General features: G+C 34.8%; 1 protein-coding gene across 1 annotated transcript in view; it reads left to right on the top strand.

The window, feature by feature from the left end:
* Positions 1–24898, top strand: part of MAP4K5 (mitogen-activated protein kinase kinase kinase kinase 5) — a 141301-nt gene that overhangs the window by 18441 nt on the left and 97962 nt on the right. Inside the window, exon 3 of the mRNA XM_029238437.1 lies at positions 4386–4443. Within this exon, the coding sequence (XP_029094270.1) occupies positions 4386–4443 (58 nt within the window). The remainder of the gene's footprint in view (positions 1–4385; positions 4444–24898) is intronic.

Below are 24898 nucleotides of genomic sequence, written 5' to 3'. Positions count from 1 at the left end.
TTCTCCAACCAGCTTTGACTTGGCTCAGAAGCCTCCTGTGTTGTCTTGTATCACCTTTGAGAGATTTGTCACACTTCGTTGTATTTACTATTCACCTCTCTGTCTCACCAACTGATAAAAAGCTTCCTAAAGACAGCACTGTTTTGTTTCATTATATCCCCAGTATCAATATCAGTGCCTGGCACATATTTGTTAAATAATAATATTTGGTATTCAGTGTTTAGTAATATTTGTTGATTGAATGAACCTGTAAAAAACAATGTTCCATAAAGAATCAGCTATAGAGGTTTTACATCCTATGACATAATTGACTGCTTCTTTTGTGGGCAAACCAGCTACTTGGCTTTCTTCAAACTTTACAGATGCTGTGTTACTACTTTTGTATCGTAGTTCATATTCTTAAGTCTGGGATACATAATTTTGACTCTGAGAAGTAGTCACTAGCCACAAGAGATAGCTTGTTAAATATTGAGATATCTGGATTCTCTATTGTTATATTAAAGGATATTTTTGGAGGAAGGGTGTATATTTGAAATTGATGCCCCCAGTTGGCTTCATGGAAAAGTTTTGTGACCCTAAGAAATGCTGGAAGGAAATTACCTGGAGATAGGATGAGGGGCCTAATGTAAAGAACAGTGAAGTGGAATACAAGAGCTGATCTCATTTATCTTCATGGTGACCATCTTGGTTGCTATAACTTTTAGATGACTGTCAATACTTGCCAGTTACATTTTTTACCCCTGTTAAAAGAAATTATCTTCCAGCTTCCTCACTACTGAGAGGTACTGTGCCTTAAATCATATCTTTCTATTCTTTGTTGGTAACTCAAGACTTTTCCTTTAATTATTTTTTAGTCACATTAAAAATTTTACAGCATGTTGGAAAGTTCATGGCTTATAAAACTGGCATCTGCATAATATTGTTGAAATAGAAATGGATAAGTTAAGAAGATAAACATCTTTAATTTTTTTTTCTTGGTGCAAGTGGAAATTTAACTTCTTACTATGAATTAAAAATCCAGACAGGAGAGTTTGAGTAAAAATACGTCTCCAGTAGTAAATTGACTTGGAAATATTAAGAGATAAGGGAAACACCTTGGCAATGAGAATAGAAACTTAATTTAAGTGGAAAGGCTCTTTTATGGATTCTATAGTGACATTGATCCCATTTTCCACCTAATAATTTTAATTCCTGATTAATAAAGAATTAAATAAGAGATAAACTATAGTAAAATATTTTATTGGGCTTCTAGGTGTTCAGTATACCCTTAAGTCTAAATATTAGTGTATAGCAATAACCTACTAAAATAAATAGGAATCAGAAATATATTTAGATCTTTTGGTAGAGGTGCTGTGGTATTTCTGTTAGTTCCTTTTATAAACACAGTGCAGGAGCTTTAAATTCTTGTGTGTTAAAGTTAAAAACAAAAATACTTGAGAATATCACACTTAATTTGTTGAAAGGAAATGTTGGGTTTCAAAAACTAGTATTGCGTATGACTCCACTGGATTATAGTGTGAAATTGTATAGTTAAATTTCTGAAAGATCTCTTTAGTAAATTGAATCTGTAAAGTCTCTGTTTAGATCTTTTTTTCTGAAAGCCTCTTTGCCTTTCATTATAAAAGAGCCTGGTACTGCTTTCTGTTTTAAAAATCCAGCTGGAAAATTACAGAGTATGAACATTTGCCCATCGGTTCTTCATTTGGAGAGAACAGAAATAATGTCTTCAAAATGGAGACTGACACTTAAGTGTTTACCCTGTCAGTGGGAGTTATAGCTTATATTCTTTTTTTTAAATTTCTGTAACGACATATAGTATATTTTGGCTTATGCATGGTGTAGCTGAATTTTAAAATACCATATATATTTTATGTGGTTCTGTGATTGTTCAAATCTTCCAGTGATCTGTTCCTTCCCGAGTCCCTCAGAATCTCTAAAGAAAGGTGTCCTTGGTTCTTGCGTCATTTTGGTTCTGTTAAATTGAAATTCAACATATTTGTGTTGATTCTAATCATAAAAATTGACTCAATATGTCTGAAAGTATCAGTATACTTAAAATTTAATTTTATGTGTATTCTTTTAAAAATAATTAATAGATTTACTTTTAGTATAGCTTTATATTTACAGATTAGTTGAGCGGATACATAGAGTTACATTCATGCACACCTCACCCACCCACCTATGCAGTTTCCCCTTTTATTAACATCTTGCATTAAGTGTGGTATATTTATTACAATTATTGAACCAGTATTGATATATTATTATAGTTCATAGTTTACGTGAAGGTTCACTCTTTGTGTTGTACAGTTTTATGGATTTTGACAGATACCTAATGACGTGTATCCATGACAGTTTCATACGAGAATAGTTTCACCATCCTAAAAATTCCCTGTACTTCACCTGTTCATCACTCTTCACCCAGACCCCTGGCAACCATTGTTGTTTTCACTTTCTGTGGTTTTGCCTTTCCCAGAATGTCACATAGTTGGACTCATGTAGTATGTAGCTTTTTCAGACCGGTTTCTTTCACTTAGCAGTATGCATTTACGGTTCTTCCATATCTTTTCATGGCTTGATGGCTTTTTATCACTGAATAATACTCCACTGTATGGATATAAAATGCTGAAAGATTTTAGGAATGGGGAAAAGACCTGAGGCGATTCTTTTGTCACAGGCAAGGAAGAGGAGAGGGTAGGAATGGTGTGAGGCTTCTGGCTGACCTTTTCCCATTTCTCTAAATGCCTTTGCAGTTGGGGGAAGGGTAACCATGGATGGGGGGAGTTAAAAGGTTTGTTTTCTCTTCCTGAGACTCCTCCTTACCCTATTTACTGCAATAGATGAGGAAAATATGAACTTCTCATCACATTTGAGACTGCTGCTGTAGAAAAAATCCTTTTTTCTTCTGCCTTTCTGTTTGTGACTTTCCCTCTGCATCCCTCTCCCCCATTCTATTATTTTTCTCACCCTCTATATGTCATTTCTAAAAATATCCCTTCTGAGGCTCTCTTCCCTACATTCTTTGTCATTCTTTTCTGTTTTATCATATGCTCCTTATTTATGCCAAGTGTGAAAATTCATATTCAAATCTAATATACTAAAATGAAAAATGTTGTAGATTATTAAATAGCATTTCCACGTAGAGTGTGCCACCCTGGGTGTAATGAAAATGAGCACTCATATTAGTGTTGACAGTATTATGGCACAGTGCTTTTAGACTCTTTTGGCAGTATGTGTTGATGGCCTTAAATGTTCATATTTATACCCTTGACCTAGTAATCTCATACCTTAGAATCCATTTGAAAGAAATAGTCTTAAATAATGAAAAGACTATGTATAACATCCTTAATATCTAACAGTAAGGGAGAATGATTATATGAGCTATTATATAGACATTTAAAATTATGTAGAGCACTGAGAAAGTACATAATTTTGAAAAAATAAAATAAAAATCTGCACCTATAATAGAACTTGGCAGATGTAGATTTAACATCTAAGGTTGGTGAGAGTATGAATCCCCATAATTTTTTTCAGAGCAATATGGCAATATGTCCATTTTAAATCCACATACTTTTTAACTTAACAATTATGTTTATAGGTTACCTTACTGATAAACTTTGATATGTGCTAAAATATTTGCAGTGATAATCATTGAAGCATTAATTATACTAAGTCTATCCATGATATTTTCTTAAGTGGTAAGTAGTTTCTCTTCTAGGAATTTATTTGAAGGAAATAATCAAGGCTGTGGATAGATATAAAGCTATGAGATATATATATTCCTCTATTTATAATTCCAAAATAATATTAAAATCCTAAGTGTCCATTAATAGCCGATAAGTTAAATAAATTATATATACCATCAGTGGAAAATTAGGCAGCATTGCACATTATGTTGTCGAAGACTGTGATGGCACATCTTCTATAACACGTACACACTTGAGCACACATACACAGGGCAAAAAAGGAAATACGTACACTAAGCATTAACTTTTTACCTCTGGGTAGTAAGATACACATGATTTGGTTATTTATTTTCCTTTAATGGCCTAGGACTATATTTATAAAATATATAAAAACCATGAGTATTTTTTTTAATTAAGAAAAGTAAGTATAAGAAAAGACTTGGAGGAAGGACACCAAAATTTTAAACAGTAGTTGTTTTTTAGTGGTGGAATTAAAGAGAATTTTGTGTGTGTGTGTGTGTGTGTATTTTTTCTATATTTTCTTTATTGGGAAAATGAGTATACTCATTTCACTGGAAATAAAGATTTTGTTTTTCAGTTTTGTTAAAAGCCTGATTGATAAGCAACTAATTAACATAGTACCAAGTAACTTTTATACAGTTGACAGACTTTTTTAAAGTTTTACTTTCATTTTTATTTTAGGCCAGAAATATACATACGGGAGAGCTGGCTGCAGTAAAAATTATCAAATTGGAGCCTGGTATGTATTAAAACTCTCAAGACAACTTTTGAACACTTTTCTTGTGCAGTTCATAAATATATCACTTAAAAGCGTTTTCCATATTTCCTTCCTTGTTTCCCTTCTTCCAAAAGAGTCTTATGTTGTCATAAAGAGGGTATCTCCTATATGGTTACATTAAATTCCACTGGAGGTTGTTGGTTAAAGACGAATTTGATGCAGTAATTTTGTTGCTGAAGTCTGAAATATGCACATTCAAAAATTGAAAGACACATTGACAAACAAAAAGTAACGTTAAAATAATGTTAAATTAATTTTCTTTTAAGATGATAGTGAAATATTTGGACTTCAGTTTTAGCTTTTATGAGAATGTGATTAGTAAAGTATTCATTGATTTGGGGGAATATTTGGTGAAATTCAGGATAATTATATTTTATATGTCAGCCATTCCCTAGCTGGTTGATAGGTTTAATAATTCTGGTCTTAGCCTAATGCTTATTTTTTTATACTTCTGTCTGTCCGAAGACTGTTTGTTTTAAAACATACTGAGTAACTTGCTTTGAAAATAAAACAACTGTATAAAACCTGAAGCTATTTACTTATTTTGATGTCCTAAAAGTTTCTAATGAGAGCAGTAGTAGCTTTCTTTTTTCTCCAATTTCTTTCTTTTTTCTTTCTTTCCTCTTTCTTTCTTTCTTTTTACTGTGGTAATGTACACATAACATAAAATTTGCCATCCAAACAATTTTAAAGTGTACAGTTCAGTGGTATAAAATACATTCATAATGTGGTGTTACCATCACCACCATCCATGCCAGAATTCTTCTATTTTTATTGTTTTGGAGGACCACCATACTGTTTTCCACAGTGGCTATACAGTTTATATTCCCATCCATACTACACAAGTGTTCCAGTTTCTCCACATCCTTTACAACACTTGTTATTTTTCTGCTTTATTTGTTATAGCAGCCACCCTAATGGAAGTGAGGGGGTATCTCATTGTAGGGTTTTTTTTGCATTTCCCTAATGATTAGTGATGTTGAGCATCGTTTCATGTGCATATTGGCCATTTGTGTATCTGCTTTGCAGAAATATCTATTCAGATCCTCTGCCCATTTTTTTTTCCACATCTTTATTGGAGTATAAATGCTCTACAATGTTGTGTTAGTTTCTGCTGTACAACAAAGTGAATCAGCTATATGTATACATATATCCCCATATCCCCTCACTCTTGAGACTTCCTCCCACTCTCCATATCCCATCCCTCTAGGTCATCACAAAGCACCGAGCTGATCTCCCTGTGCTATGCAGCAGCTTCTCGTTAGCCATCCATTTTACATTTGGTAGTGTATATATGTCAGTGCTACTCTCTAACTTCATCCCAGCTTCCCCTTCCCCACTGTGCCCTCAAAGTCTGTTCTCTACGTCTGCATCTTTATTCCTGTCCTGCCACTAGGTTCATCAGTACCGCTTTTTAAAATTCCATACATATACGTTAGCATACGTTATTTGTTTTTCTCTTTCTGACTTACTTCACTCTGTATGACAGATTCTAGGTACATCCACCTCACTACAAATAACTCAACTTGGTTCGTTTTTATGGCTGAGTAATATTCCACTTTATATATGAGCCACATCTTTATCCATTCATCTATTGATGGACATTTAGATTGCTTCCATATCCTGGCTATTGTAAATAGTGCTGAAATGAACATTGTGGTACATGTATCTTTTTAAATTATGGTTTTCTTAGGGTATATGCCCAGTAATGGGATTGCTGGGTCATATGGTAGATCTATTTTTACTTTTTTAAGGAACGTCCATACTGTTCTCCATAGTGGCTGTATCAATTTACATTCCCACCAACAGTGCCAGAGGGTTCCCTTTTCTCCACACCCTCTCCAGCATTTACTGTTTGTAGATTTTTTGATGATGGCCATTCTGACTGGTGTGAGGTGATACCTCATTTTAGTTTTGATTTGCATTTCTCTAAGGATTGGTGATGTTGAGCATCCTTTCATGTGTCTGTTGGCAATCTGTATATCTTCTTTGGAAAAATGTCTGTTTAGGTCTTCTGCCCATTTTTGGACTGGGTTATTTGTTTCTTTAATATTGAGCTGCATGAGCTGCTTGTATATTTTGGAGGTAAATCCTTTGTCAGTTGCTTCATTTGCAAATATTTTCTCCCATTCTGAGGGTTGTCTTTTCATCTTGTTTATGGTTTCCTTTGCTGTGCAAAAGCTTTGAAGTTTCATTAGGTCCCATTTCTTTATTTTTTTTTTTTGTTTCCCTTACTCTAGGGGGTGGGTCAAAAAGGATCTTGCTGTGATTTATGTCATACAGTGTTCTGCCTATGTTTTCTCTAAGAGTTTGATAGTGTCTGGCCTTAGATTTAGGTCTTTAATCCATTTTGAGTTTCTTTTTGTGTATGGTGTTAGGAAATATTCTGATTTCATTCTTTTACATGTAGCTGTCCAGTTTTCCCAGCACCACTTATTAAAGAGGCTGTCTTTTCTCCATTGTATATTCTTGCCTCCTTTGTCAAAGATAAGGTGACCATATGTGCGTGGGTTTATCTCTGGGCTTTCTATCTTGTTCCATTGATCTATATTTCTGTTTTTGTGCCAGTACCATACTGTCTTGATTACTGTAGCTTTGTAGTATAGTCTGAAGTCTGGGAGCCTGATTCCTCCAGCTCTGTTTTTCTTTTTCAAGATTGCTTTGGCTATTCAGGGTCTTTTTGTGTTTCCATACAAATTGTAAAATTTCTTGTTCTAGTTCTGTGAAAAATGCCATTGGTTATTTGAATGGGATTGCATTGAACCTGTAGATTGCTTTGGGTAGTATAGTCCTTTTCACAATATTGATTCTTCCAATCCAGGGGCATGGTATATCTCTCCATCTGTTTATGTTATCTTTGATTTCTTTCATCAGTGTTTTATGAGTACAGGTCTTTTGTCTCCTTAGGTAGGTTTATTCCTAGGTATTTTATTCTTTTTGTTGTGATAGTAATGGGATTGTTTCCTTAATTTTTCTTTCTTTTGTTGTTAGTGTATAGGAATGCAAGAGATTTCTGTGCAATAATTTTGTATCCTGCAACCTTACCAAACTTATTGATTAGTTCTAGTAGTTTTCTGGTGGCATCTTCAGGATTTTCTATGTATAGTATCATGTCATCGGCAAACAGTGACAGTTTTACTTCTTTTCCAATTTGTATTCCTTTTATTTCTTTTTCTTGTCTAATTGCTGTGGCTATGACTTCCAGTACTGTGTTGAATAATAGTGGCGAGAGTGGACATCCTTGTCTTGTTCCTGATCTTAGAGGAAATGCTTTCAGTTTTTCACCATTGAGAATGATGTTTACTGTGGGTTTGTCGTATATGGCTTTTATTATGTTGAGTTAGGTTCCCTCTGTGCCCACTTTTTGGAGAGTTTTTATCATAAATGGGTGTTGAATTTTGTCAAAAGCTTTTTCTGCATCTATTGAGATGATCATATTGTTTTTATCCTTCAGTTTGTTAATATGGTGTATCACATTGATTGATTTGAGTATATTGAAGAATCCTTACATTCCTGGGATAAACCCCATTTGATCATGGTGTATGATCCTTTCAATATGTTGTTGGATTCTGTTTGCTAGTATTTTGTTGAGGAATTTTGTATCTAAGTTCATCAGTGATATTGGTCTATAATTTTCTTTTTTTGTGATATCTTTGTCGGGTTTTGGTATCAGGGTGATGGTTGCCTCATAGAATGAGTTTGGGAATGTTCCTCCCTCTGCAGTTTTTTGGAAGAGTTTGAGAAGGATAGGTGTTAGCTCTTCTCTAAACATTTGGTAGAATTCCCCCTTGAAGCCATCTGGTCCTGGATTTTTGTTGAAAGATTTTTAATTGCAGTTTCAATTTCATTACCTGTGATTGGTCTGGTTATATTTTCTAATTCTTTCTGGTTCAGTCTTGGAAGGTTGTACTTTTCCAAGAATTTGTCCATTTCTTTCGGGTTGTCCATTTTTTGGGCATATAGTTGCTTGTAATAGTCTCTTATGATCTTTTGTACTTTTGCAGTGTCAGTTGTAATCTCTCCTTTTTCATTTCTAATTCTTTTGATTTGAGTCTTCTCCCTTTTTTTCTTGATGAGTCTGGCTAATGGTTTATCAATTTTGTTTATCTTCTCAAAGAACCAGCCTTTAGTTTTATTGATTTTTGCTATTGTTTTCTTTGTTTCTATTTCATTTATTTCTGCTCTCATCTTTATGATTTCTTTCCTTCTACTCATTTTGGATTTTCTTTGTTCTTCTTTTTCTAGTTGCTTTAAGTGTAAGGTTAGATTGTTTATTTGATATTTTTCTTGTTTCTTGACATGAGCTTGAATTGCTATGAGCTTCCCTGTTAGAACTGCTTTTGCTGCATCCCATAGGTTTTGGATTGTCATGTTTTCGTTGTCATTTGTTTCTAGGGTTTTTTTTTTTTTTTCTGTACGCGGGCCTCTCACTGTTGTGGCCTCTCCCGTTGCGGAGCACAGGCTCCGGACGCGCAGGCTCAGCGGCCATGGCTCACGGGCCCAGCCGCTCTGCGGCATGTGGGATCTTCCCAGACCGGGGCACGAACCCATGTCCCCTGCATCGGCAGGCGGACTCTCAACCACTGCGCCACCAGGGAAGCCCTGTTTCTAAGTATTTTTTTATTTCCTCTTTGACTTCTTTAGTGATCCCTTGGTTATTTAGCAGCGCACTGTTTAGTGGCCATGTATTTGTGTTTTTTACTGTTTATTTCCTGTAATTGATTTCTAGTCTCATAGCATTGTGGTTGGAAAAGATGCTTGATACAATTTCAGTTTTCTTAAATTTTCCAGGGTTTGATTTGTGACCCAAAATGTGATCTGTTCTGGAGAACCTTCTGTGTGCACTTGAAAGAAAGTGTATCCTTCCACTTTTGGGTAGAACATCCTAAAAATATCAATTAAGTCTCTCTGGTCTCTTGTGTCATTTAAAGCTTTTCTTTCCATATTTATTTTCTGTCTGGATGATCTGTCTAGTGGTGTAAATTTGGTGTTAAAGTCCCCCACTATTATTGTGTTACCATTGATTTCTCCTTTTTATGGCTGTTAGCATTTGCCTTATGTATTGAGGTGCTCCTCTGTTGGGTACATAAATATTTATGATTGTTATGTTTTCTTCTTGGATTGATCCCTTGATCATTATGTGGAAAGATGGTTTGCAAATATTTTCTCTCATTCTGTGGGTTGCCTTTTTACTGTGTTGATAGTGTCTCTAGGTGCACAAAATTTTCTTGAAGTCCAGTTTGCCTGTTTTTCTTTTGTTGCCTGTGCCTTGATCATTATGTGCCTTTGGTGTCATACCCAAGAAATCATTGCCAGATCTGATAACATGAAGCCTTTGCCCATGTTTTCTTCGAAGAGTTTTATAGTCTTAGGTCTTTGATCCATTTTGAGTTAATTTTTTTGTATACAGTGTTAGGTAAGGGTCCAACGTCATTCTTTTGCTTATGGATAGCCATTTTTTCCTAATACCATTTGTTGAAAACACTGTCCTTTCTCCACTGAATGGTCTGTTTTTTGTTTATTTGTTAATTCTTGTTGGCTGCGTTGGGTCTTTGTTGCTCTGCACAGGCTTTCTCTAGTTGCAGCAAGATGCAGCTACTCTTCATTGCAGTGTACAGGCTTTTCGTTATGGTGGCTTCTCTTGTTGTGGAGCACAGGCTCTAGGGCGCACAGGCCTCAATAGTCTTGGCATGCGGGCTCTAGAGTGCAGGCCCAGTAGTTGTGATACATGGGCTTAGTTCCTCCATGGCATATGGATCTTCCCGGACCAGGGATCGAACCTATGTCCCCTGCATTGGCAGGAGGATTCTTAACCACTGCGCCACCAGGGAAGTCCCCTGTTGAATCGTCTTATTAGCACTCTTGTCAAAAATCATTTGAACCGTATATGTGAAGGTTTATTTTTGGGCTCTCTGTTGTATTCCATTGGTCTCTATGTCTATAGAGTACCTGTATCACACTATTTTGATTTTAGTAGCTTTGTAGTAAGTTTTGAAATCAGGAAGTATGTGTCATTAGTTCTGTACTTCTTTTTCAATATTGTTTTGGCTCTTCAACATCCTCTGAGATTCCATATAAATTTTAGGATGTGTTTTTCTATTTCTTCAAAAAATGTCATTGGAGTGAGGAGTAGTAATTTTTGACCAGGTGAGTGAATATTTGATCTGTTCATTTGCTGCTTCATAAAGTTAGACATGTAGAGTAATTGTGTCACTACAATTATGCCAATTTCTTAATTTGCATAGTTAAAATGGTTTTACATTTCAAATACAATATTTTGATCATTATGTGTATGATTCATTAGGGAGAGATTACTGAGGTAGCATATGCTGCAACACTTTAAAAATAAGCTTTCAGGTATGGCACAGTATCTTTTTTTCCTGGATAATAGAATTCATTGTAATAATACCCTTTTAGAGTCTTCTAGTTAAGTTCCACCTAGTAAGTGTAGTATGGTCTCCAAAATGTCATTAACGCACATAGAAGAGACTATAATATAACAGAACTGCGCAAGCATTTGCCTCTTCTTGACTTACTTGAACAAATAAATATTTAAGTTATGTTCAAGGAACAGTTATAGTCCAGATAATGAATGGGCTGTTTTTGCAGAGGAAACAGAGAAAAACAAATACCGTATGCTAACACATATATATGGAATCTAAAAAAAAAAATGGTTATGATGAACCTAGGGGCAGGACAGGAATAAAGACAGACGTAGAGAATGGACTTGAGGACACAGGGAGGGGGAAGGGTAAGCTGGGATGAAGTGAGAGAGTAACATTGACATATATACACTACAAAATGTAAAATAGATAACTAGTGGGAAGCAGCTGCAGAGCACAGGGAGCTTTGCGACCACCTAGAAGGGTGGGATAAGGAGGGTGAGAGGGAGATGTAAGAGGAAGGGGATATATATATGCATATAGCTTATTCACTTTGTTATACAGCAGAAACTAACACAACATTGCAAAGCAATTATACTCCAATAAAGATATTTTAAAAAAAAAGATGTTTATCCCTTATCTGCCTTCAGCAAGTATACTGGGCTCATCATAGCACAGTTTCACTTATTCTATTTAAGGGTATGGCCTACTTTTGATTATGATTCATGTAATGAATTAATGAATATATTTTTAAAATCCTACAATTCTGACTTCTCAAGAAACCATAAAAAAGAAAGTGCACCATTATATGATGTTATTATTTAACAGATAAGGATTAATTGCTGGGACTGTAAACTAAGACTCTTTGAAAGGTTGGAATTTCTCACTGATTGGCTTTTTAAAGTTGCTGCCTTTATGTTAGAGTTCACTCATATACGAAGGTTGACTAATGTTTAAATTCTTCCACCCCAAAAGAATCACATAGAAGTCTAGGAAATGCTTGATGATGTGATTTTAATGCCTGGCCATTTTAGTATTGTTAATTGTTTATAGTTATGCTTTGTTCAGTTCTATAAGGTTATTTGTTTTTTTAATTGATTTTTAAATTTTTTTATTTTTTAATACAATTTTTAAAGGTTACACTACATTTACAGTTATTGCAAAATAGTGGCCATATTCCCCATGTTGTATAATACAGTACATCTTTGTAGCCTATCTTACACCCAGTAAGTTTGTACCTCCCACTCATCCACCCCTATATTGCTCTTCCCCCTGCTTAACTGGTAACCACTGGTTTGTTCTCTGTATCTGTGAGTCTGCTCCTTTTTTGTTATATTCACTAGTTTGTTATATATTTTAGATTCCGCATATAAGTGATATCATACAGTATTGGGCTTTCTCTGTCTGTCTTATCTCACTTAGCATAGTGCCCTCCAAGTCCATCCATGTTGCTGCAAATGGCAAAATTTCATTCTTTTTTATGGCTGAGTAGTATTCTAGTGTGTGTATGTGTGTGTGTGTGTGTGTATGTGTGTGTATACACCCCTACATCTTCTTTATCCATTCAGCTGTTGGTGGACACTTAGGTTGCTTTCATACCTTGCTTACTATAAATGTTCATGTATGAAAGATACATGCACATTGGGGTGGATGAGTGGGAGGTATCTTTTCAAATTAGTGTTTTTTGTTTTTTCAGATATATACCCAGGTGTGGAATTGCTGGGTTATATGGTAGTTCTATTTTTAGTTTTTTGAGAAACCTCCCTACTGTTTTCCACAGTGGCTGCACCAATTTACATTCCCACCAACAGTGTGCATGGTTCCCTTTTCTCCACACCCTTGCCTAACATTTGTTAATTTGCATTCTTTTTGATGATAGCCATTCTGAGAGGTGTGAGGTGATATCTCGTGGTTTTGATTTGCATCTCCCTGATGCTTATTGATATTGAGCATCTTTTCATGTGCCTGTTGGCCATCTGCATGTCCTTTTTAGAAAAACTGTCTCTGCAGTTCTTCTGCCCATTGTTTGATTGGGTTGTTTGCTTTTTTGATGTTGGGTTGTATGAGTTGTTTTTAAATGTTGGATATTAATCCCTTGTCAGTCATATCATTTGCAAATATTTTCTTCCATCTGATAGGTTGTATTTTCGTTTTGTCAGTGGTTTCCCTTGCTGTGCAAAAGCTTTTGAATTTAATTAGGGAGAAAATGGATGCAGAGTGATAAGTTAAAAGTTTTTAACAAATAGAAAATATAAAGAAGAAACAGACAGATGAAGAATACAATAACTGAATGAAAAATACACTAGAAGGAGTAAACAGTAGAAAAATACACTAGAAGAAATAAACAGTAGAATAAATGATGCAGAGGAATGGATCAGTGAGCTGAAAGACAGTAGTGGAAATCACTGCTGCTGAAAGAAAAAGGAATGAAAAGAAATGACCATTTAGGAGACCACTCAGACACCATCAAGTACATTAATAATCACATTATAGGAGTCTCAAAATATTTGAAGGCATTCTAGTTGAAAGCTTCCCTAACCCAGGAAAGGAAATGGTCACCCAACTCCAGGAAGCAGAGAGTCCCATACAGGATTAACCCAAAGAGGAACACACCAGGACACATTGTAATTAAAATGGCAGAAATTAAAGATAAAGAGGGAATATTAAAAGCGGCAAGAGAAAAGCAGCAAGTAACATACAAGGGAACTCCCATAAGGCTATCAGTTAATGTTTCATCAGAAAGCCCTCAGCCAGAAAGTAGTAGCATGATGTATTTAAAGTGATGAAAGGGAAGAAAATACAACCAAGAATACTGTATCCAGCAAGGCTCTCATTCACATTTGATGGAGAAATCAAAAGCTTTACAGACAAGCAGAAGCTAAGAGTTCAGCACCACCAAACCAGCTTTCCAGTAAATGTTAAAGGAACTTGTCTATGCAAAAAAGAAAAGGCCGCAACTAGAAACAGAATATTACAAAATGAAAAAGCTCACCAATAAAGGCCAACACATAGTAAAGATAGGAAATCATCCATACACAAAACTAGTAGGGAGGTTAAAAGACAAAAGTAATAAAACCATCTACATCCACAGTAAACAGTTAAGGGAGTCACAAAACAATTAAATGTAAAATATGATATTAAAGACAGCAATAATGAGAGGAGGAGAGTACAAATGCAGGGGTTTTTAAATGCATTTGAAATTAAGAGATTGGCAACTTAAAACAATATTTTATATATATAGACTGCTATACAAAAACTACATGGCAACCACAAATCAAAAATCTTCAATAGATATACATACAAAAAAGAAAAAAGAATCCAGACACTAAAGATAGTCATCAAATCACAAGAGAAGAGAAGAAAAGAAGAAAGGGAAAAAAAGACCTACAAAAACAAATCCAAAACCATTAACAAAGTGGCACTAAGAACGTATATATTGATAATTACCTTAAATAAACAGACTAAATTCTCCAACCAAAAGACATAGACTGGCTGAATGGATACAAAAACAAGACCCATATATATGTGCCTACAAGAGACTCACTTCAGATCTAGAGACACATAAAGACTGAAAGTGAGGGGATGGAATAAGTTATTCCATGTAAATGGAAATCGAAAGAAAGCCAGGGTAGCAATACTTATGTCATGCAAAATAGACTTTAAATTAAAGACTGTTACAAGAGACAAAGAAGGACACTACATAATGATCAAGGGATCAATCCAAGAAGATATAACAATTGTAAATATATATGCACTCAACATAGGAGAACTTAAATATATAAGGCAGATATTAGCAGACATAAAAGGAGAAATCAACAGTGCCACAGTAATAGCAGGGGACTTTAACCCCCCCACTTACATCAATGGACAGATCATCCAGATAGAAAATCAATAAGGAAACAACAGGCCTTCCATGACACATTAGACCAAATGGTCTTAATTGATACATAGAGAGCATTTCATCCAGAAGCAGCAGAATACACATTCTAGTGCACATGGAACATCCTCCAGGATAGAACACATGCTAGGCCACAAAACAAGCCTCAGTAAATTTAAGAAAATTGAAATCATATCAAGCATCTTTTCTGACCACAACGCTATGAGACTAGTAATCAACTATAAGAAAAAAACTGCGAAAAACACAAACACGTGGGGGCTAAACAATATGCTACTAAACAACCAGTGGAACACTGAAGAAAACAAAGAGGAAATTTAAAAGGTACCTAGAGACATATAAAAATGAAAACAGGATGATCCAAAACCCATGGGATGCAGCAAAAGCAGTTCTAAGAGGGAAGTTTCTTATTGATTTTTAGATACTGTTTACACTTTGCAAATAATGACTTTTCATGTGTCTTAAAAGTTTTCTTCAGTTTGTCTTCTATCTTTGTACTCCGCTTATGGTACTTTTCTGTGTGGAAGGTATTTTTTCCCTCCTAGGTAAATTTGGTGGTTCTCTTTCTCTATTCCTCTCTCCCTCATACTTAAGCTTTTTGTACTGGTCAACTCTAAAGATATTGAACTGCAATTTCTTCAAGTTTTTTCCCCCTTCCAACCTTTAAATATTTGCTCCATCAGGGACAGTTTTGTTCTAAGATGTGATGGAGACCTTTGGTCTGTTCTTTTTCAAATGGCTAGACAGTTTTCCAAAGCTGTTTATTCACAGGTTTGAAATGCCTCACTTGTCATGAACTGAATTTCCATGTAAGTATGAGTTTTGTTTTCTGTTTCAGTGATTCTTTTCCCCCTCCCATTCGTACTTCAGGATTATCCTGTTTTTGACTACTCTGACTTTTCATTGCATTTTATAATCTTCATTGCTTTTATTTTTCAGTTATTTCCTTTCTGTTATAATAATTTTCTCCCAGGAGAACTTTAAAATCATTTTTATCAAAGTAAACAAAAAGCTTGTGAGAATAATTTAGAAGACTTAGCATTTGACAATAGTAAGGATTTTTTCTTATTTAGGTCTTCAGGAAAATATTATAGCTTTTGCCACAGGCCTTCATATTTATGGTGATTTCTTGCTACTGTGAATAGCATTTTTCCTCCTCTTATACTTTCTAGTTGGTTACTGTTGATACTTATGTATCATTGATTTTATTGGATTTATTTTCTCTGTGACAGTCTTACAGAATTCATATTTTTTCTGATAGAATTGTTATTTTTAGTGTTCTTTGATGCTCTTTTTGCTTTGAATATAACTTTGTCAAACATTGCTATTGCCAACCCTCCTTTCTTTTTGTTTATATTTGGGTAGCATATAACAAATGGATAATGCTGTTATATTTGGGCCTATCATTTTACTTTAATCCTTTCTGGATCATTGGTTTTTAGGGTTTGTCTTGTAAGTAATTGTATTGAAATTTTATTTTACAACCCAGTTTGAATCTTTCTCCTTTTAATAGATAGGTCAGTCACTTTATTATTGGTTAGTGAGATGATTAATCATCTGTTACTGTGGGGTTTTTTTAATGTTTTTTGAAGGTTTTAAACAAAAAATGGCTAGAGGTTTCTTTTATTTTTATTGCTGATAATTTGAAAGATACACAGTCCGTAGTTTTATCAGAGGATGGCTTCTAAGACTTTGAATAATATACTTAAATTTGTGTTTTTAACTTACCAACTTAAGAAATGAAACAGGCATTAACTTCCTAGGCTTAAGGATGTTGAACTTTATACTCCTGCCTCTTCATCTCCCAGTTTTCAGATGTTTGTTAGTTTATTTGGAGGTTTTAGTCTGAGAATTTTTTGATTATACTGGGGCATGAGTGTGCATTTAATCTGCGTCTTTTTTTTTTAATTATAAGATACCAATTATTTAAACTTAGTTTTATATTTAAACAGATTCACTGCCGACTGTTTGTCCTTTCATTCCATGACCTTGTCATTTTGACTGACTTATTTTGTATCAGTTGTTGATAAGTTGGATCATATCATCACATTGATTTTCCTATGAATATCAGGAATAATATAATTTTGATCCACAAGTTAATTGTTCTTCTCAAACTTGCTCTTCCCTCAGTCTTCCCCATTTTGCTAAGCAGTTAGCCAAGCCAAAAATGTAGGCATTGTCCTTGATTTCTCTTTCATTTGCACTCCAGAGTCAGTCTGTCAGCAAGTTCCTTCAACTCAACCTCCAAAACATATCCTGAATCCATCCACTTTTCCTAATTGCCATCTTTACCCTCTCGTCTCCCTGTTTCTTCTCCCAGACCTCCCATCTGTCACCATCTAGTTTCCACAAAGCCACCGGAATGATCTTTTTAAAACACAAATCAGATCATAGTGCTCTCCTGCTTAAAACCTTTGTGGAGCTTCCAAATTCCATTTAGAATAATATTCAAATTTTCAACCTTGCTTATAAAACCCTATGTGATTGGCCCTACTTCTCTGAGTTCATTGTGTATCTTTTTCCCTTCTCTACTCCTCTCTTCTTTTTTCTTCTTATTTAACCAGTCCAAGATCAAACTGGCTCTTGTATTCTGCCTAAAGTACTGTTTTTCACAATCTTTGCCCAGAAGACCTCCTGGTCATTCAGATTTCAGCTTAAATGTTATATATATCCTTGTAAAGACCCATTTCTGACTACCTAATTTAAAGTAGTCACCTAGGCCCTTGTTATTTTAGTTCTCTGCCTAGGACATGTGACTGCCTGACACTTTTCTTGTTTATTTGTATTTGTTTAATGTCTGTCTCTCCTAGAATGTAAGAACCATGAGAATAGTAATATGTCTTTACTGTTATATTTCATCACCTGAAACAGTTTAGGTACATAGTGGGCATTCAATAAATATCTTTGTACAAAGGAACATTATACATATCTTTCTGTTGCCTTTGAATGAGAATGACCAGTTGACTAGATATAGAATTAGTACATCATGCATTCTTCTATCCTCAAAAAATCTGTAGACGTTTTCTTCTTTGAATATTGTTAGAGAAAACTGTAAGGCTTGCCTACTGTTTTTCCTCTTGTAGGTGACTTGCTGCTTCTGCCCTATTGTCTGTGGCACTAATACTGCATATCCTCTCTGATCTGTGATGTTCAGAAAATAAGGTCTTAATATTTATTATATCTTTAGATTTCAATTCACCCTTAATAGTAATTGTGATTTTAATAAATTTAGTAAATAACTATAAAATTAGTCACCTGAGAAGTTTTTCTTATGCTTTAAATATATATACATTTTTTTAGTAAATAGTTTCATTTATTTTCATAATCTATGTTTTAGAATTTGAGAAATTGGTCTTCTCTTTGTGACAGTGATTTTATTCATTTGGGTTGTTTCATTACATTTTATTCGTGGATTTGTTTTGTTTTGTGTCTTAAAAAATGTTTTCTGTATTGATAGTAGGTTTTTATACTATTTTTTTTCTTTTTTAGCATTTTCAGAAAAGCCAAAGCAGATGGTGGTTTTCACGTTTTTGAAACAGAGTTGGGGGAGTTTTTATGTCAAAAATATGATGGTATAGTAATGAATTTTGTCAACATTCAGTTCAGATACCTCAAATAATTCTGGAGACAGCTATATTTCAGAAATGAATTCTTGACTGTACTCAGCTTTTTAAAAAATTGCACTAAAGCCAGTATAATGCAAAAGTGCTTCCTTGTATTTATTTAACAGATGAGCTGGTTTAGAATTTTATTTAGACATGAGAAGATAATCATTTGCCAATATGACTTAGAATATTACAATATTACAGATTTACTGACTTGTTCCTGGTAATTTAATTTTATAATATTTAAAATTTCACTGAAACAGATTGCTTTTGAGACTCTTCTAATATTTATAAAATTCCTAAAGTGAACCTAGGGTTAGGAGCAAAAATAGATTAGCACAGAGAACTGTTTTTTTAATTAACCACAAAAATAATTGATAAAGAAAATGAGTGGGTATTCTTCCCTATATTTGTTGCCCTTTGTATATATACACAAGCAAATTATTATTTTCAAGAGTGATTTAACCATTTCTCTATGTCATTTTTATAGTATATACTTATTAAATATAGGTACCATTTTATAAATGGTGAGATTTAAATAAAGTTTGACTTACTAGTGAGTAGTATTGAAAATAAACAATACCAATGATACCATTTTGAGTTTTGTTATCTCTTTGGTCAGGCATCAGGACTGCCCTATAAAAGTAGGCAGATAGTATGATGATGCGTGTCACCGTGTTTTCCTGTCTGTGTCTGAATTTCAGCCTACCCTCTAACTCATTTTACAGATGCTTCTTTTGCTCAACAAGTCTGTAGCTAGTGCCAGCCGACAGCCAGAACAAGATCAAGCTTTTCTGGGAAAGCTGATCATCAGAATCCTAATTTGCCTTCCCATCTCTTCTCTCCTCCCATTATCCCCTTATTATGGTGGAACTACATGACAGTACTTTTAAATTTTGCAAATTTTCATTTGTTTAAAACTGTGAGCCTTGCATACAGGGATGGAACTTAATAAAATCATTGCCCAGGGTGATTAATGCAATACTTTTTTTGTTTGCTTGTTTGTTTTTTAAAGTGCTAAATTGGAAATATTCATGAAATAGTCCAATATTCATGAAATGGTCCAAGAGTCCAAATATTGATGAAATGTTTTATTTTTAAATAAAATAACAAGTTAAATGTATTTTACTAGATTAATCAGTTTTCAGAGTAAGTGGGAATCTTTAAAAATCTTTCAATAGGTGTTTAAAACTTTTTTCAGTTTTACATTATGATATCTCATCTTATTTCCTGGAAGTATAAACGGAGAAAGTACAGTAAAGTTTTTTAAAGTCAGAAAGTATATAAAGATTTAAACAGCAATTAATTTGCCTTGTTAATGTTCTTGAAACAATTCCCAAAGTAGGAGGTTTAGCCAAATAGGACAAATGTCAGCTATGCTGATTAAGTGGTATGTTCTTGCTTTTCAGTATTTACTTCTATTTTAATGTGTTCGTTTTTTTCTTTTTAATAAATTTATTTTTGGCTGTGTTGGGTCTTTGTTGCTGCACACGGGCTTGCTCTAGTTGCGGCAAGTGGGGGCTACTCTTTGTTGCGGTGCATGGGCTTCTCATTGCGGTGGCTTCTCTTGTTGTGGAGCACAGGATCTAGGTGTGTGGGCTTCAGTAGTTGTGGCACACAGGCTCAGTAGTTGTGGCTCCCGGGCTCTAGAGTGCAGGCTCAGTAGTTGTGGCGCACAAGCTTAGTTGCTCCACAGCATGTGGGATCTTCCTGGACTGGGGCTGGAACCTGTGTCTCTGCATTGGCAGGTGGATTCTCAACCACTGCGCCACCAGGGAAATAATAGGTGCAGAAAACTAATAAAGGCTAAGTAGACATTTTCTGCCATTTAATAGGTAAAAATCACTTGTAATGCTAGAGTACTCTGTTTCCCTTAGATTCCAATTTCCTTCTGAACGCAAGATAAAATAGAAGTGGAGATACTTTTTGCTACAATATATAGAAAAGGTGAACTTCAATGTTGGATTCTAATTTAGAATCGATAAATAGATATTTAATCGAATTTAAAACTGAGAAGGATTTTCTGTCTAGGTGAGTTTTCGGAATCTAAGATAGACATTCCAGAGAAAATGTTTTGTTAGAAATGACTTTTATTTATATTTTATATTCATTTTGCTCAATGGAAAACATTCATGAATATTTCCTTATTTGCAACCAAAACAGTCAAATTGACAAGTTGCCACCACTATATTTTTCATGGACATTTGAAAATTAACTGACAGAATATTTAGAATTGGACTAATTAATTTTCTGAAGAGAATACTGCCAATTTATTAGTGTACAGTAAAATCAGTTTTCACTTCAGAATCTATTTTTAACATTGATTTTATTTCATAAACTTCACAAATGTATTTAGTACTTAGTGCAGAAATCTTTTGCCAGTGCTTGACATTGTAAAAATATATATTTTTATAAATAGAAATCCATTTTAAATTTATTTATTTTATCTCTGGCTGCATTGAGTCTTTGTTGATGCACGCAGGGTTTCTCCAGTTGTGTGGAGCCGGGGCTACTCTTCGTTGTGGTGCACAGGCTTCTTATTGCGGTAGCTTCTTTTGTTGCAGAGCACGGGCTCTAGGCACGCGGGCTCAGTAGTTGTGGCTCAAGGCCTCTCGAGAGCAGGCTCAGTAGTTGTGGAACACGGGCTTAGTTGCTCCGTGGCATGTGAGATCTTCCCACACCAGGGCTCAAACCTGTGTCCCCTGCCTTAGCAGGCGGATTCTTAACCACTGTGCCACCAGGGAAGCCCGACATTGCAAATATTAATTAAAAGATCTACTTCTTGCATTGTAGTTTTGCTATATATATTTTTATATATACATTTTTTTTTCTGGAGTATAATTGCTTTACAATGTTGTGTTAGTTTCTGCTGTACAACAAAGTGAATCAGCTATATGCATACATATATCCCCTCCCTCTTGGACCTCCCTGCCATCCACCGCCCCCATCCCACCCATCTGGGTCATCACAGAGCACCGAGCTGAGCTCCCTGTACTATACCACAGATTTCCACTAGCTATCTGTTTTACACATGGTAGTGTATTTATGTCAAACCTAATCTCTCAGTTCATCTCACCCTCCCCTTCCCCTGCTGTGTCTACATGTCCAATTCTCTACATCTGCATCTCTATTCCTGCCCTGGAAATAGGTTCATCTGTACTATTTTTCTAGATTCCACATATATGCGTTGATATGCGATATTTGTTTTTCTCTTTCTGACTTACTTCACTCTATGACAGACTCAGGGTCCATCCACATCTCTACAGATGACCCAATTTTGTTCCTTTTTTTGGCTGAGTAATATTCCATTGTATATATGTAACACATCTACTTTATTCATCTGTTGATGGACATTTAGGTTGTTTCCATGACCTGGCTATTGTAAATAGTGCTGGAGTGAACATTGGGGTACATGTGTCTTTTTGAATAATGGTTTTCTCAGGTATATGCCCAGTAGTGGGATTGCCAGGGCTATATATTTGTTTAAAGACTATTTTTTTAAGCTTAAATATTCAAACATAGTGAAATGGTTAAATAAATCTATATTTACATAACTTGAAATTATTTTATATTACAGCAAAAAACATAAGCTTTACCATCTTAACCATTTTTAAGCACATGGCTCAGTAGTGTTAAGTATATCTACACTGTTGTGAAAGAGATCTCCAGAAAGTTTTCATCTTGCAGAGCTGAAATTTCACATCCATTAAACAACTGTTCCTCTTTGAACCCTCCCCCCAGCGCCTGGTAACCACAATGTACTTTCCATGTTTTTAAATTTGACTGCTTTAAATACCTCATATAAGTGGCTCATATAGTATTTGCCCTTTTCTGAGTGGCTTGTTTCACTTAGCGTAATGTCCTCAAGGTTCATCGATGTTGTAGCATGTTACAGGATTTCCTTCCATTTTTAAGGCTACATGGTATTCCATTGTATGTGTATACCACATTTGATTTCTCAGTTTCTCTGTTGATGAACATTTGAGTTGCTTCTTGACTATTGTGAATAGTGCTGCTAGGAATATATATATTCATAGTGCCCACTTATATGGGCATGCAAATATTTCTTTGAGATCCTCTTTCAGTTCTTTTGAATATATACCTAAAAATAGGATTACTGGAGCGTATGGTAGTTCTATTTTTGATTTTTTGAGGAACTGCCAGACTGTTTTCCATAGTGGTTGCACCATTTTATAATACCACCAACAGTGTATCAGGGTTCCAACTTCTCCACATCCCTAACACTTGTTCTCTCTCTTTTTTTTTTTTTTTTTGCGGTACGCGGGCCTCTCACCGTTGTGGCCTCTCCCATTGTGGAGCACGGACGCGCAGGCTCAGCGGCCATGGCTCACAGGCCCAGCTGCTCCGCAGCATATGGAATCTTCCCAGACCGGGGCATGAACCCGTGTCCCCTGCATCGGCAGGCGGACTCTCAACCACTGCGCCACCAGGGAAGCCCTCTCTTCTTTTTTGATAGTAGCTTTCCTAATGGGTGTATCTCATTGTGGTTTTTATTTGCATTTCTCTGATGATCAGTAATGTTGAGCATCTTTTTATGTATTTCTTAGCCATTTGTATACCCTCTTTGGAGAAATGTCTTTTTACATCCTTTGCTTATTTTTTAATCAGGTTATTTGTTGTTGAGTTGTAGTAATTCTTTACATATTCTGGATATCAACCCATTATCAGATACATGGTTTGCGAATATTTTCTCCCATTTCATAGGGTGCTTTTTCACTCTGTTGATTGTGTCCTTCGATGAACAAAAATTTTTAAGTTCGATGTAGTCCCATTTATCTATTTTTGCTTTTGTTGCCTGTGCTTTTGGTGTCATATCCGATAAATCATTGCCAAATCCAGTGTCATGAAGCTTTCTGTCTTTGTTTTCTTCTAGGAGTTTTATAATTTTGAGTCTTACATTTAGACCTTTAATCCATTTTGAGTTAAATTTTTTTATAGTGTAAGATGAAGATCTAACTTCATTCTCTTGTGTGAGGATGTTCAGTTTTCCCAACACTTTTTGTTGAAATGACTGTCTTTTCTTCGTTGAATGGTCTCGACACCCTTGTTGAAAATCATATATATGTGGGTTTATTTCTGGGCTCTCTGTTCTGTTCCATTAGTCTGTATGTCTGTCTATAAGCCAGTAGCACACCATTTTGATTACTGTAGCTTTGTATTATGTTTTGAAATCAGGAGGTGTGCGTCCCCCAACTTTATTCCTCTTTTCAAAATGGCTTTAACTGTTTGGGTTCCCTTGAAATTCCATATGAATTTTAGGATGATTTTTTTCTATTTCTAAAGAAATGCCATTGGGATTTTGATAGAGATTGTGTTGAGTCTGTAGGTTACTTTGGATAGTATAGACATGTTAACAATATTAAGTCTTTTAATCTGTGAACCTGGGCTATCTTTCTGTTATTTGTTTCTTTTTAAATTTCTTTCAGCAGTGTTTTGTAGTTTTCAGTGTAAAAGTCTTTTACCTCTTCAGTTGAGTTCATTTCTAAGTATTTTTTTATCCTATTGTAAATGGAATTGTTTTCTTAATGTCCTTTCTGATTATTCATTGTTAGCGTATAGAAATGCAACTGATTTTTTTGCACTGATTTTGTGTTTTACAATTGAACAATGCAGGGGTTAGGGGCACCGACACCCTGTGCAATCAGAAATCCAAGTATAACTTTCAGCTCCCCCAGAAGCTAACTACTAATGGCCTACTGTTGACCAGAAGCCTTACTAATAACATAAACAGTTGATTAACACATATTTATATGTTACATGTATTATATACTGTATCCTTAAAGTAAGCTAGAGAAAAGAAAATGTTATTAAGAAAATCATAAGGTGCTGTACACCTGAAACTATCACAACAGTGGTAATCAGCTATACTCCAATATAAAATAAAAAGTTAAAAAATTAAAATGCACATTCCAATAGAAAACCATAAGGAAAAGAAAATATATTTATAGTATTGTACCATATTTATCTATACTATAAGTTTACATCATCTGTTTACAAGATGAATTATCATCCATAATGACATCAATATTCTCTTTTGTGGTACAAAACCCTGCAGATGTTTTATGTATTTCTAACCCTAGACATAAAAAATGAAAAGATAATGTGAGAAAGAGTTTCATCTTTATTTACAGGTATAACAATTCATGCACTGATAGTGAAGAAACAGCAATAAGATTGCTTTATGGTCGCCTAGTGTAATCAATACAGTTGCTTCATAGTAGCCTAGCCTATACACTGATGATTGAATCATAAAATTTTTATAGCAGACAGTATTAAAGTTACGTAATACAGTCTTAAAAACATTGTTACATTTTTTAATAAAAAACACTTACCTGTGATAATAAGCTGATATGTACTTTCTCCATTTATGAGGGAGAGAGGCACAGGGTACAGTAGCGTAATTCATTGAAAGCAAAGTTATAAAATAGTAAGAAAACTAACACATTGTTAATTTTATGTTAAGTATCACTTATGCCTATGTAAGTAGACCCACATAGTTCAACAACCTGTGT

The sequence above is a fragment of the Monodon monoceros genome, unplaced genomic scaffold (genome assembly GCF_005190385.1).
Source record: "Monodon monoceros isolate NGI ecotype Baffin Bay Population unplaced genomic scaffold, NGI_Narwhal_1 Super_Scaffold_21, whole genome shotgun sequence".
NCBI classification, from domain to species: domain Eukaryota; kingdom Metazoa; phylum Chordata; class Mammalia; order Artiodactyla; family Monodontidae; genus Monodon; species Monodon monoceros.
Note: the sequence above shows the minus strand (reverse complement) of the source record. Positions and strands in the feature narration are given on the sequence as shown.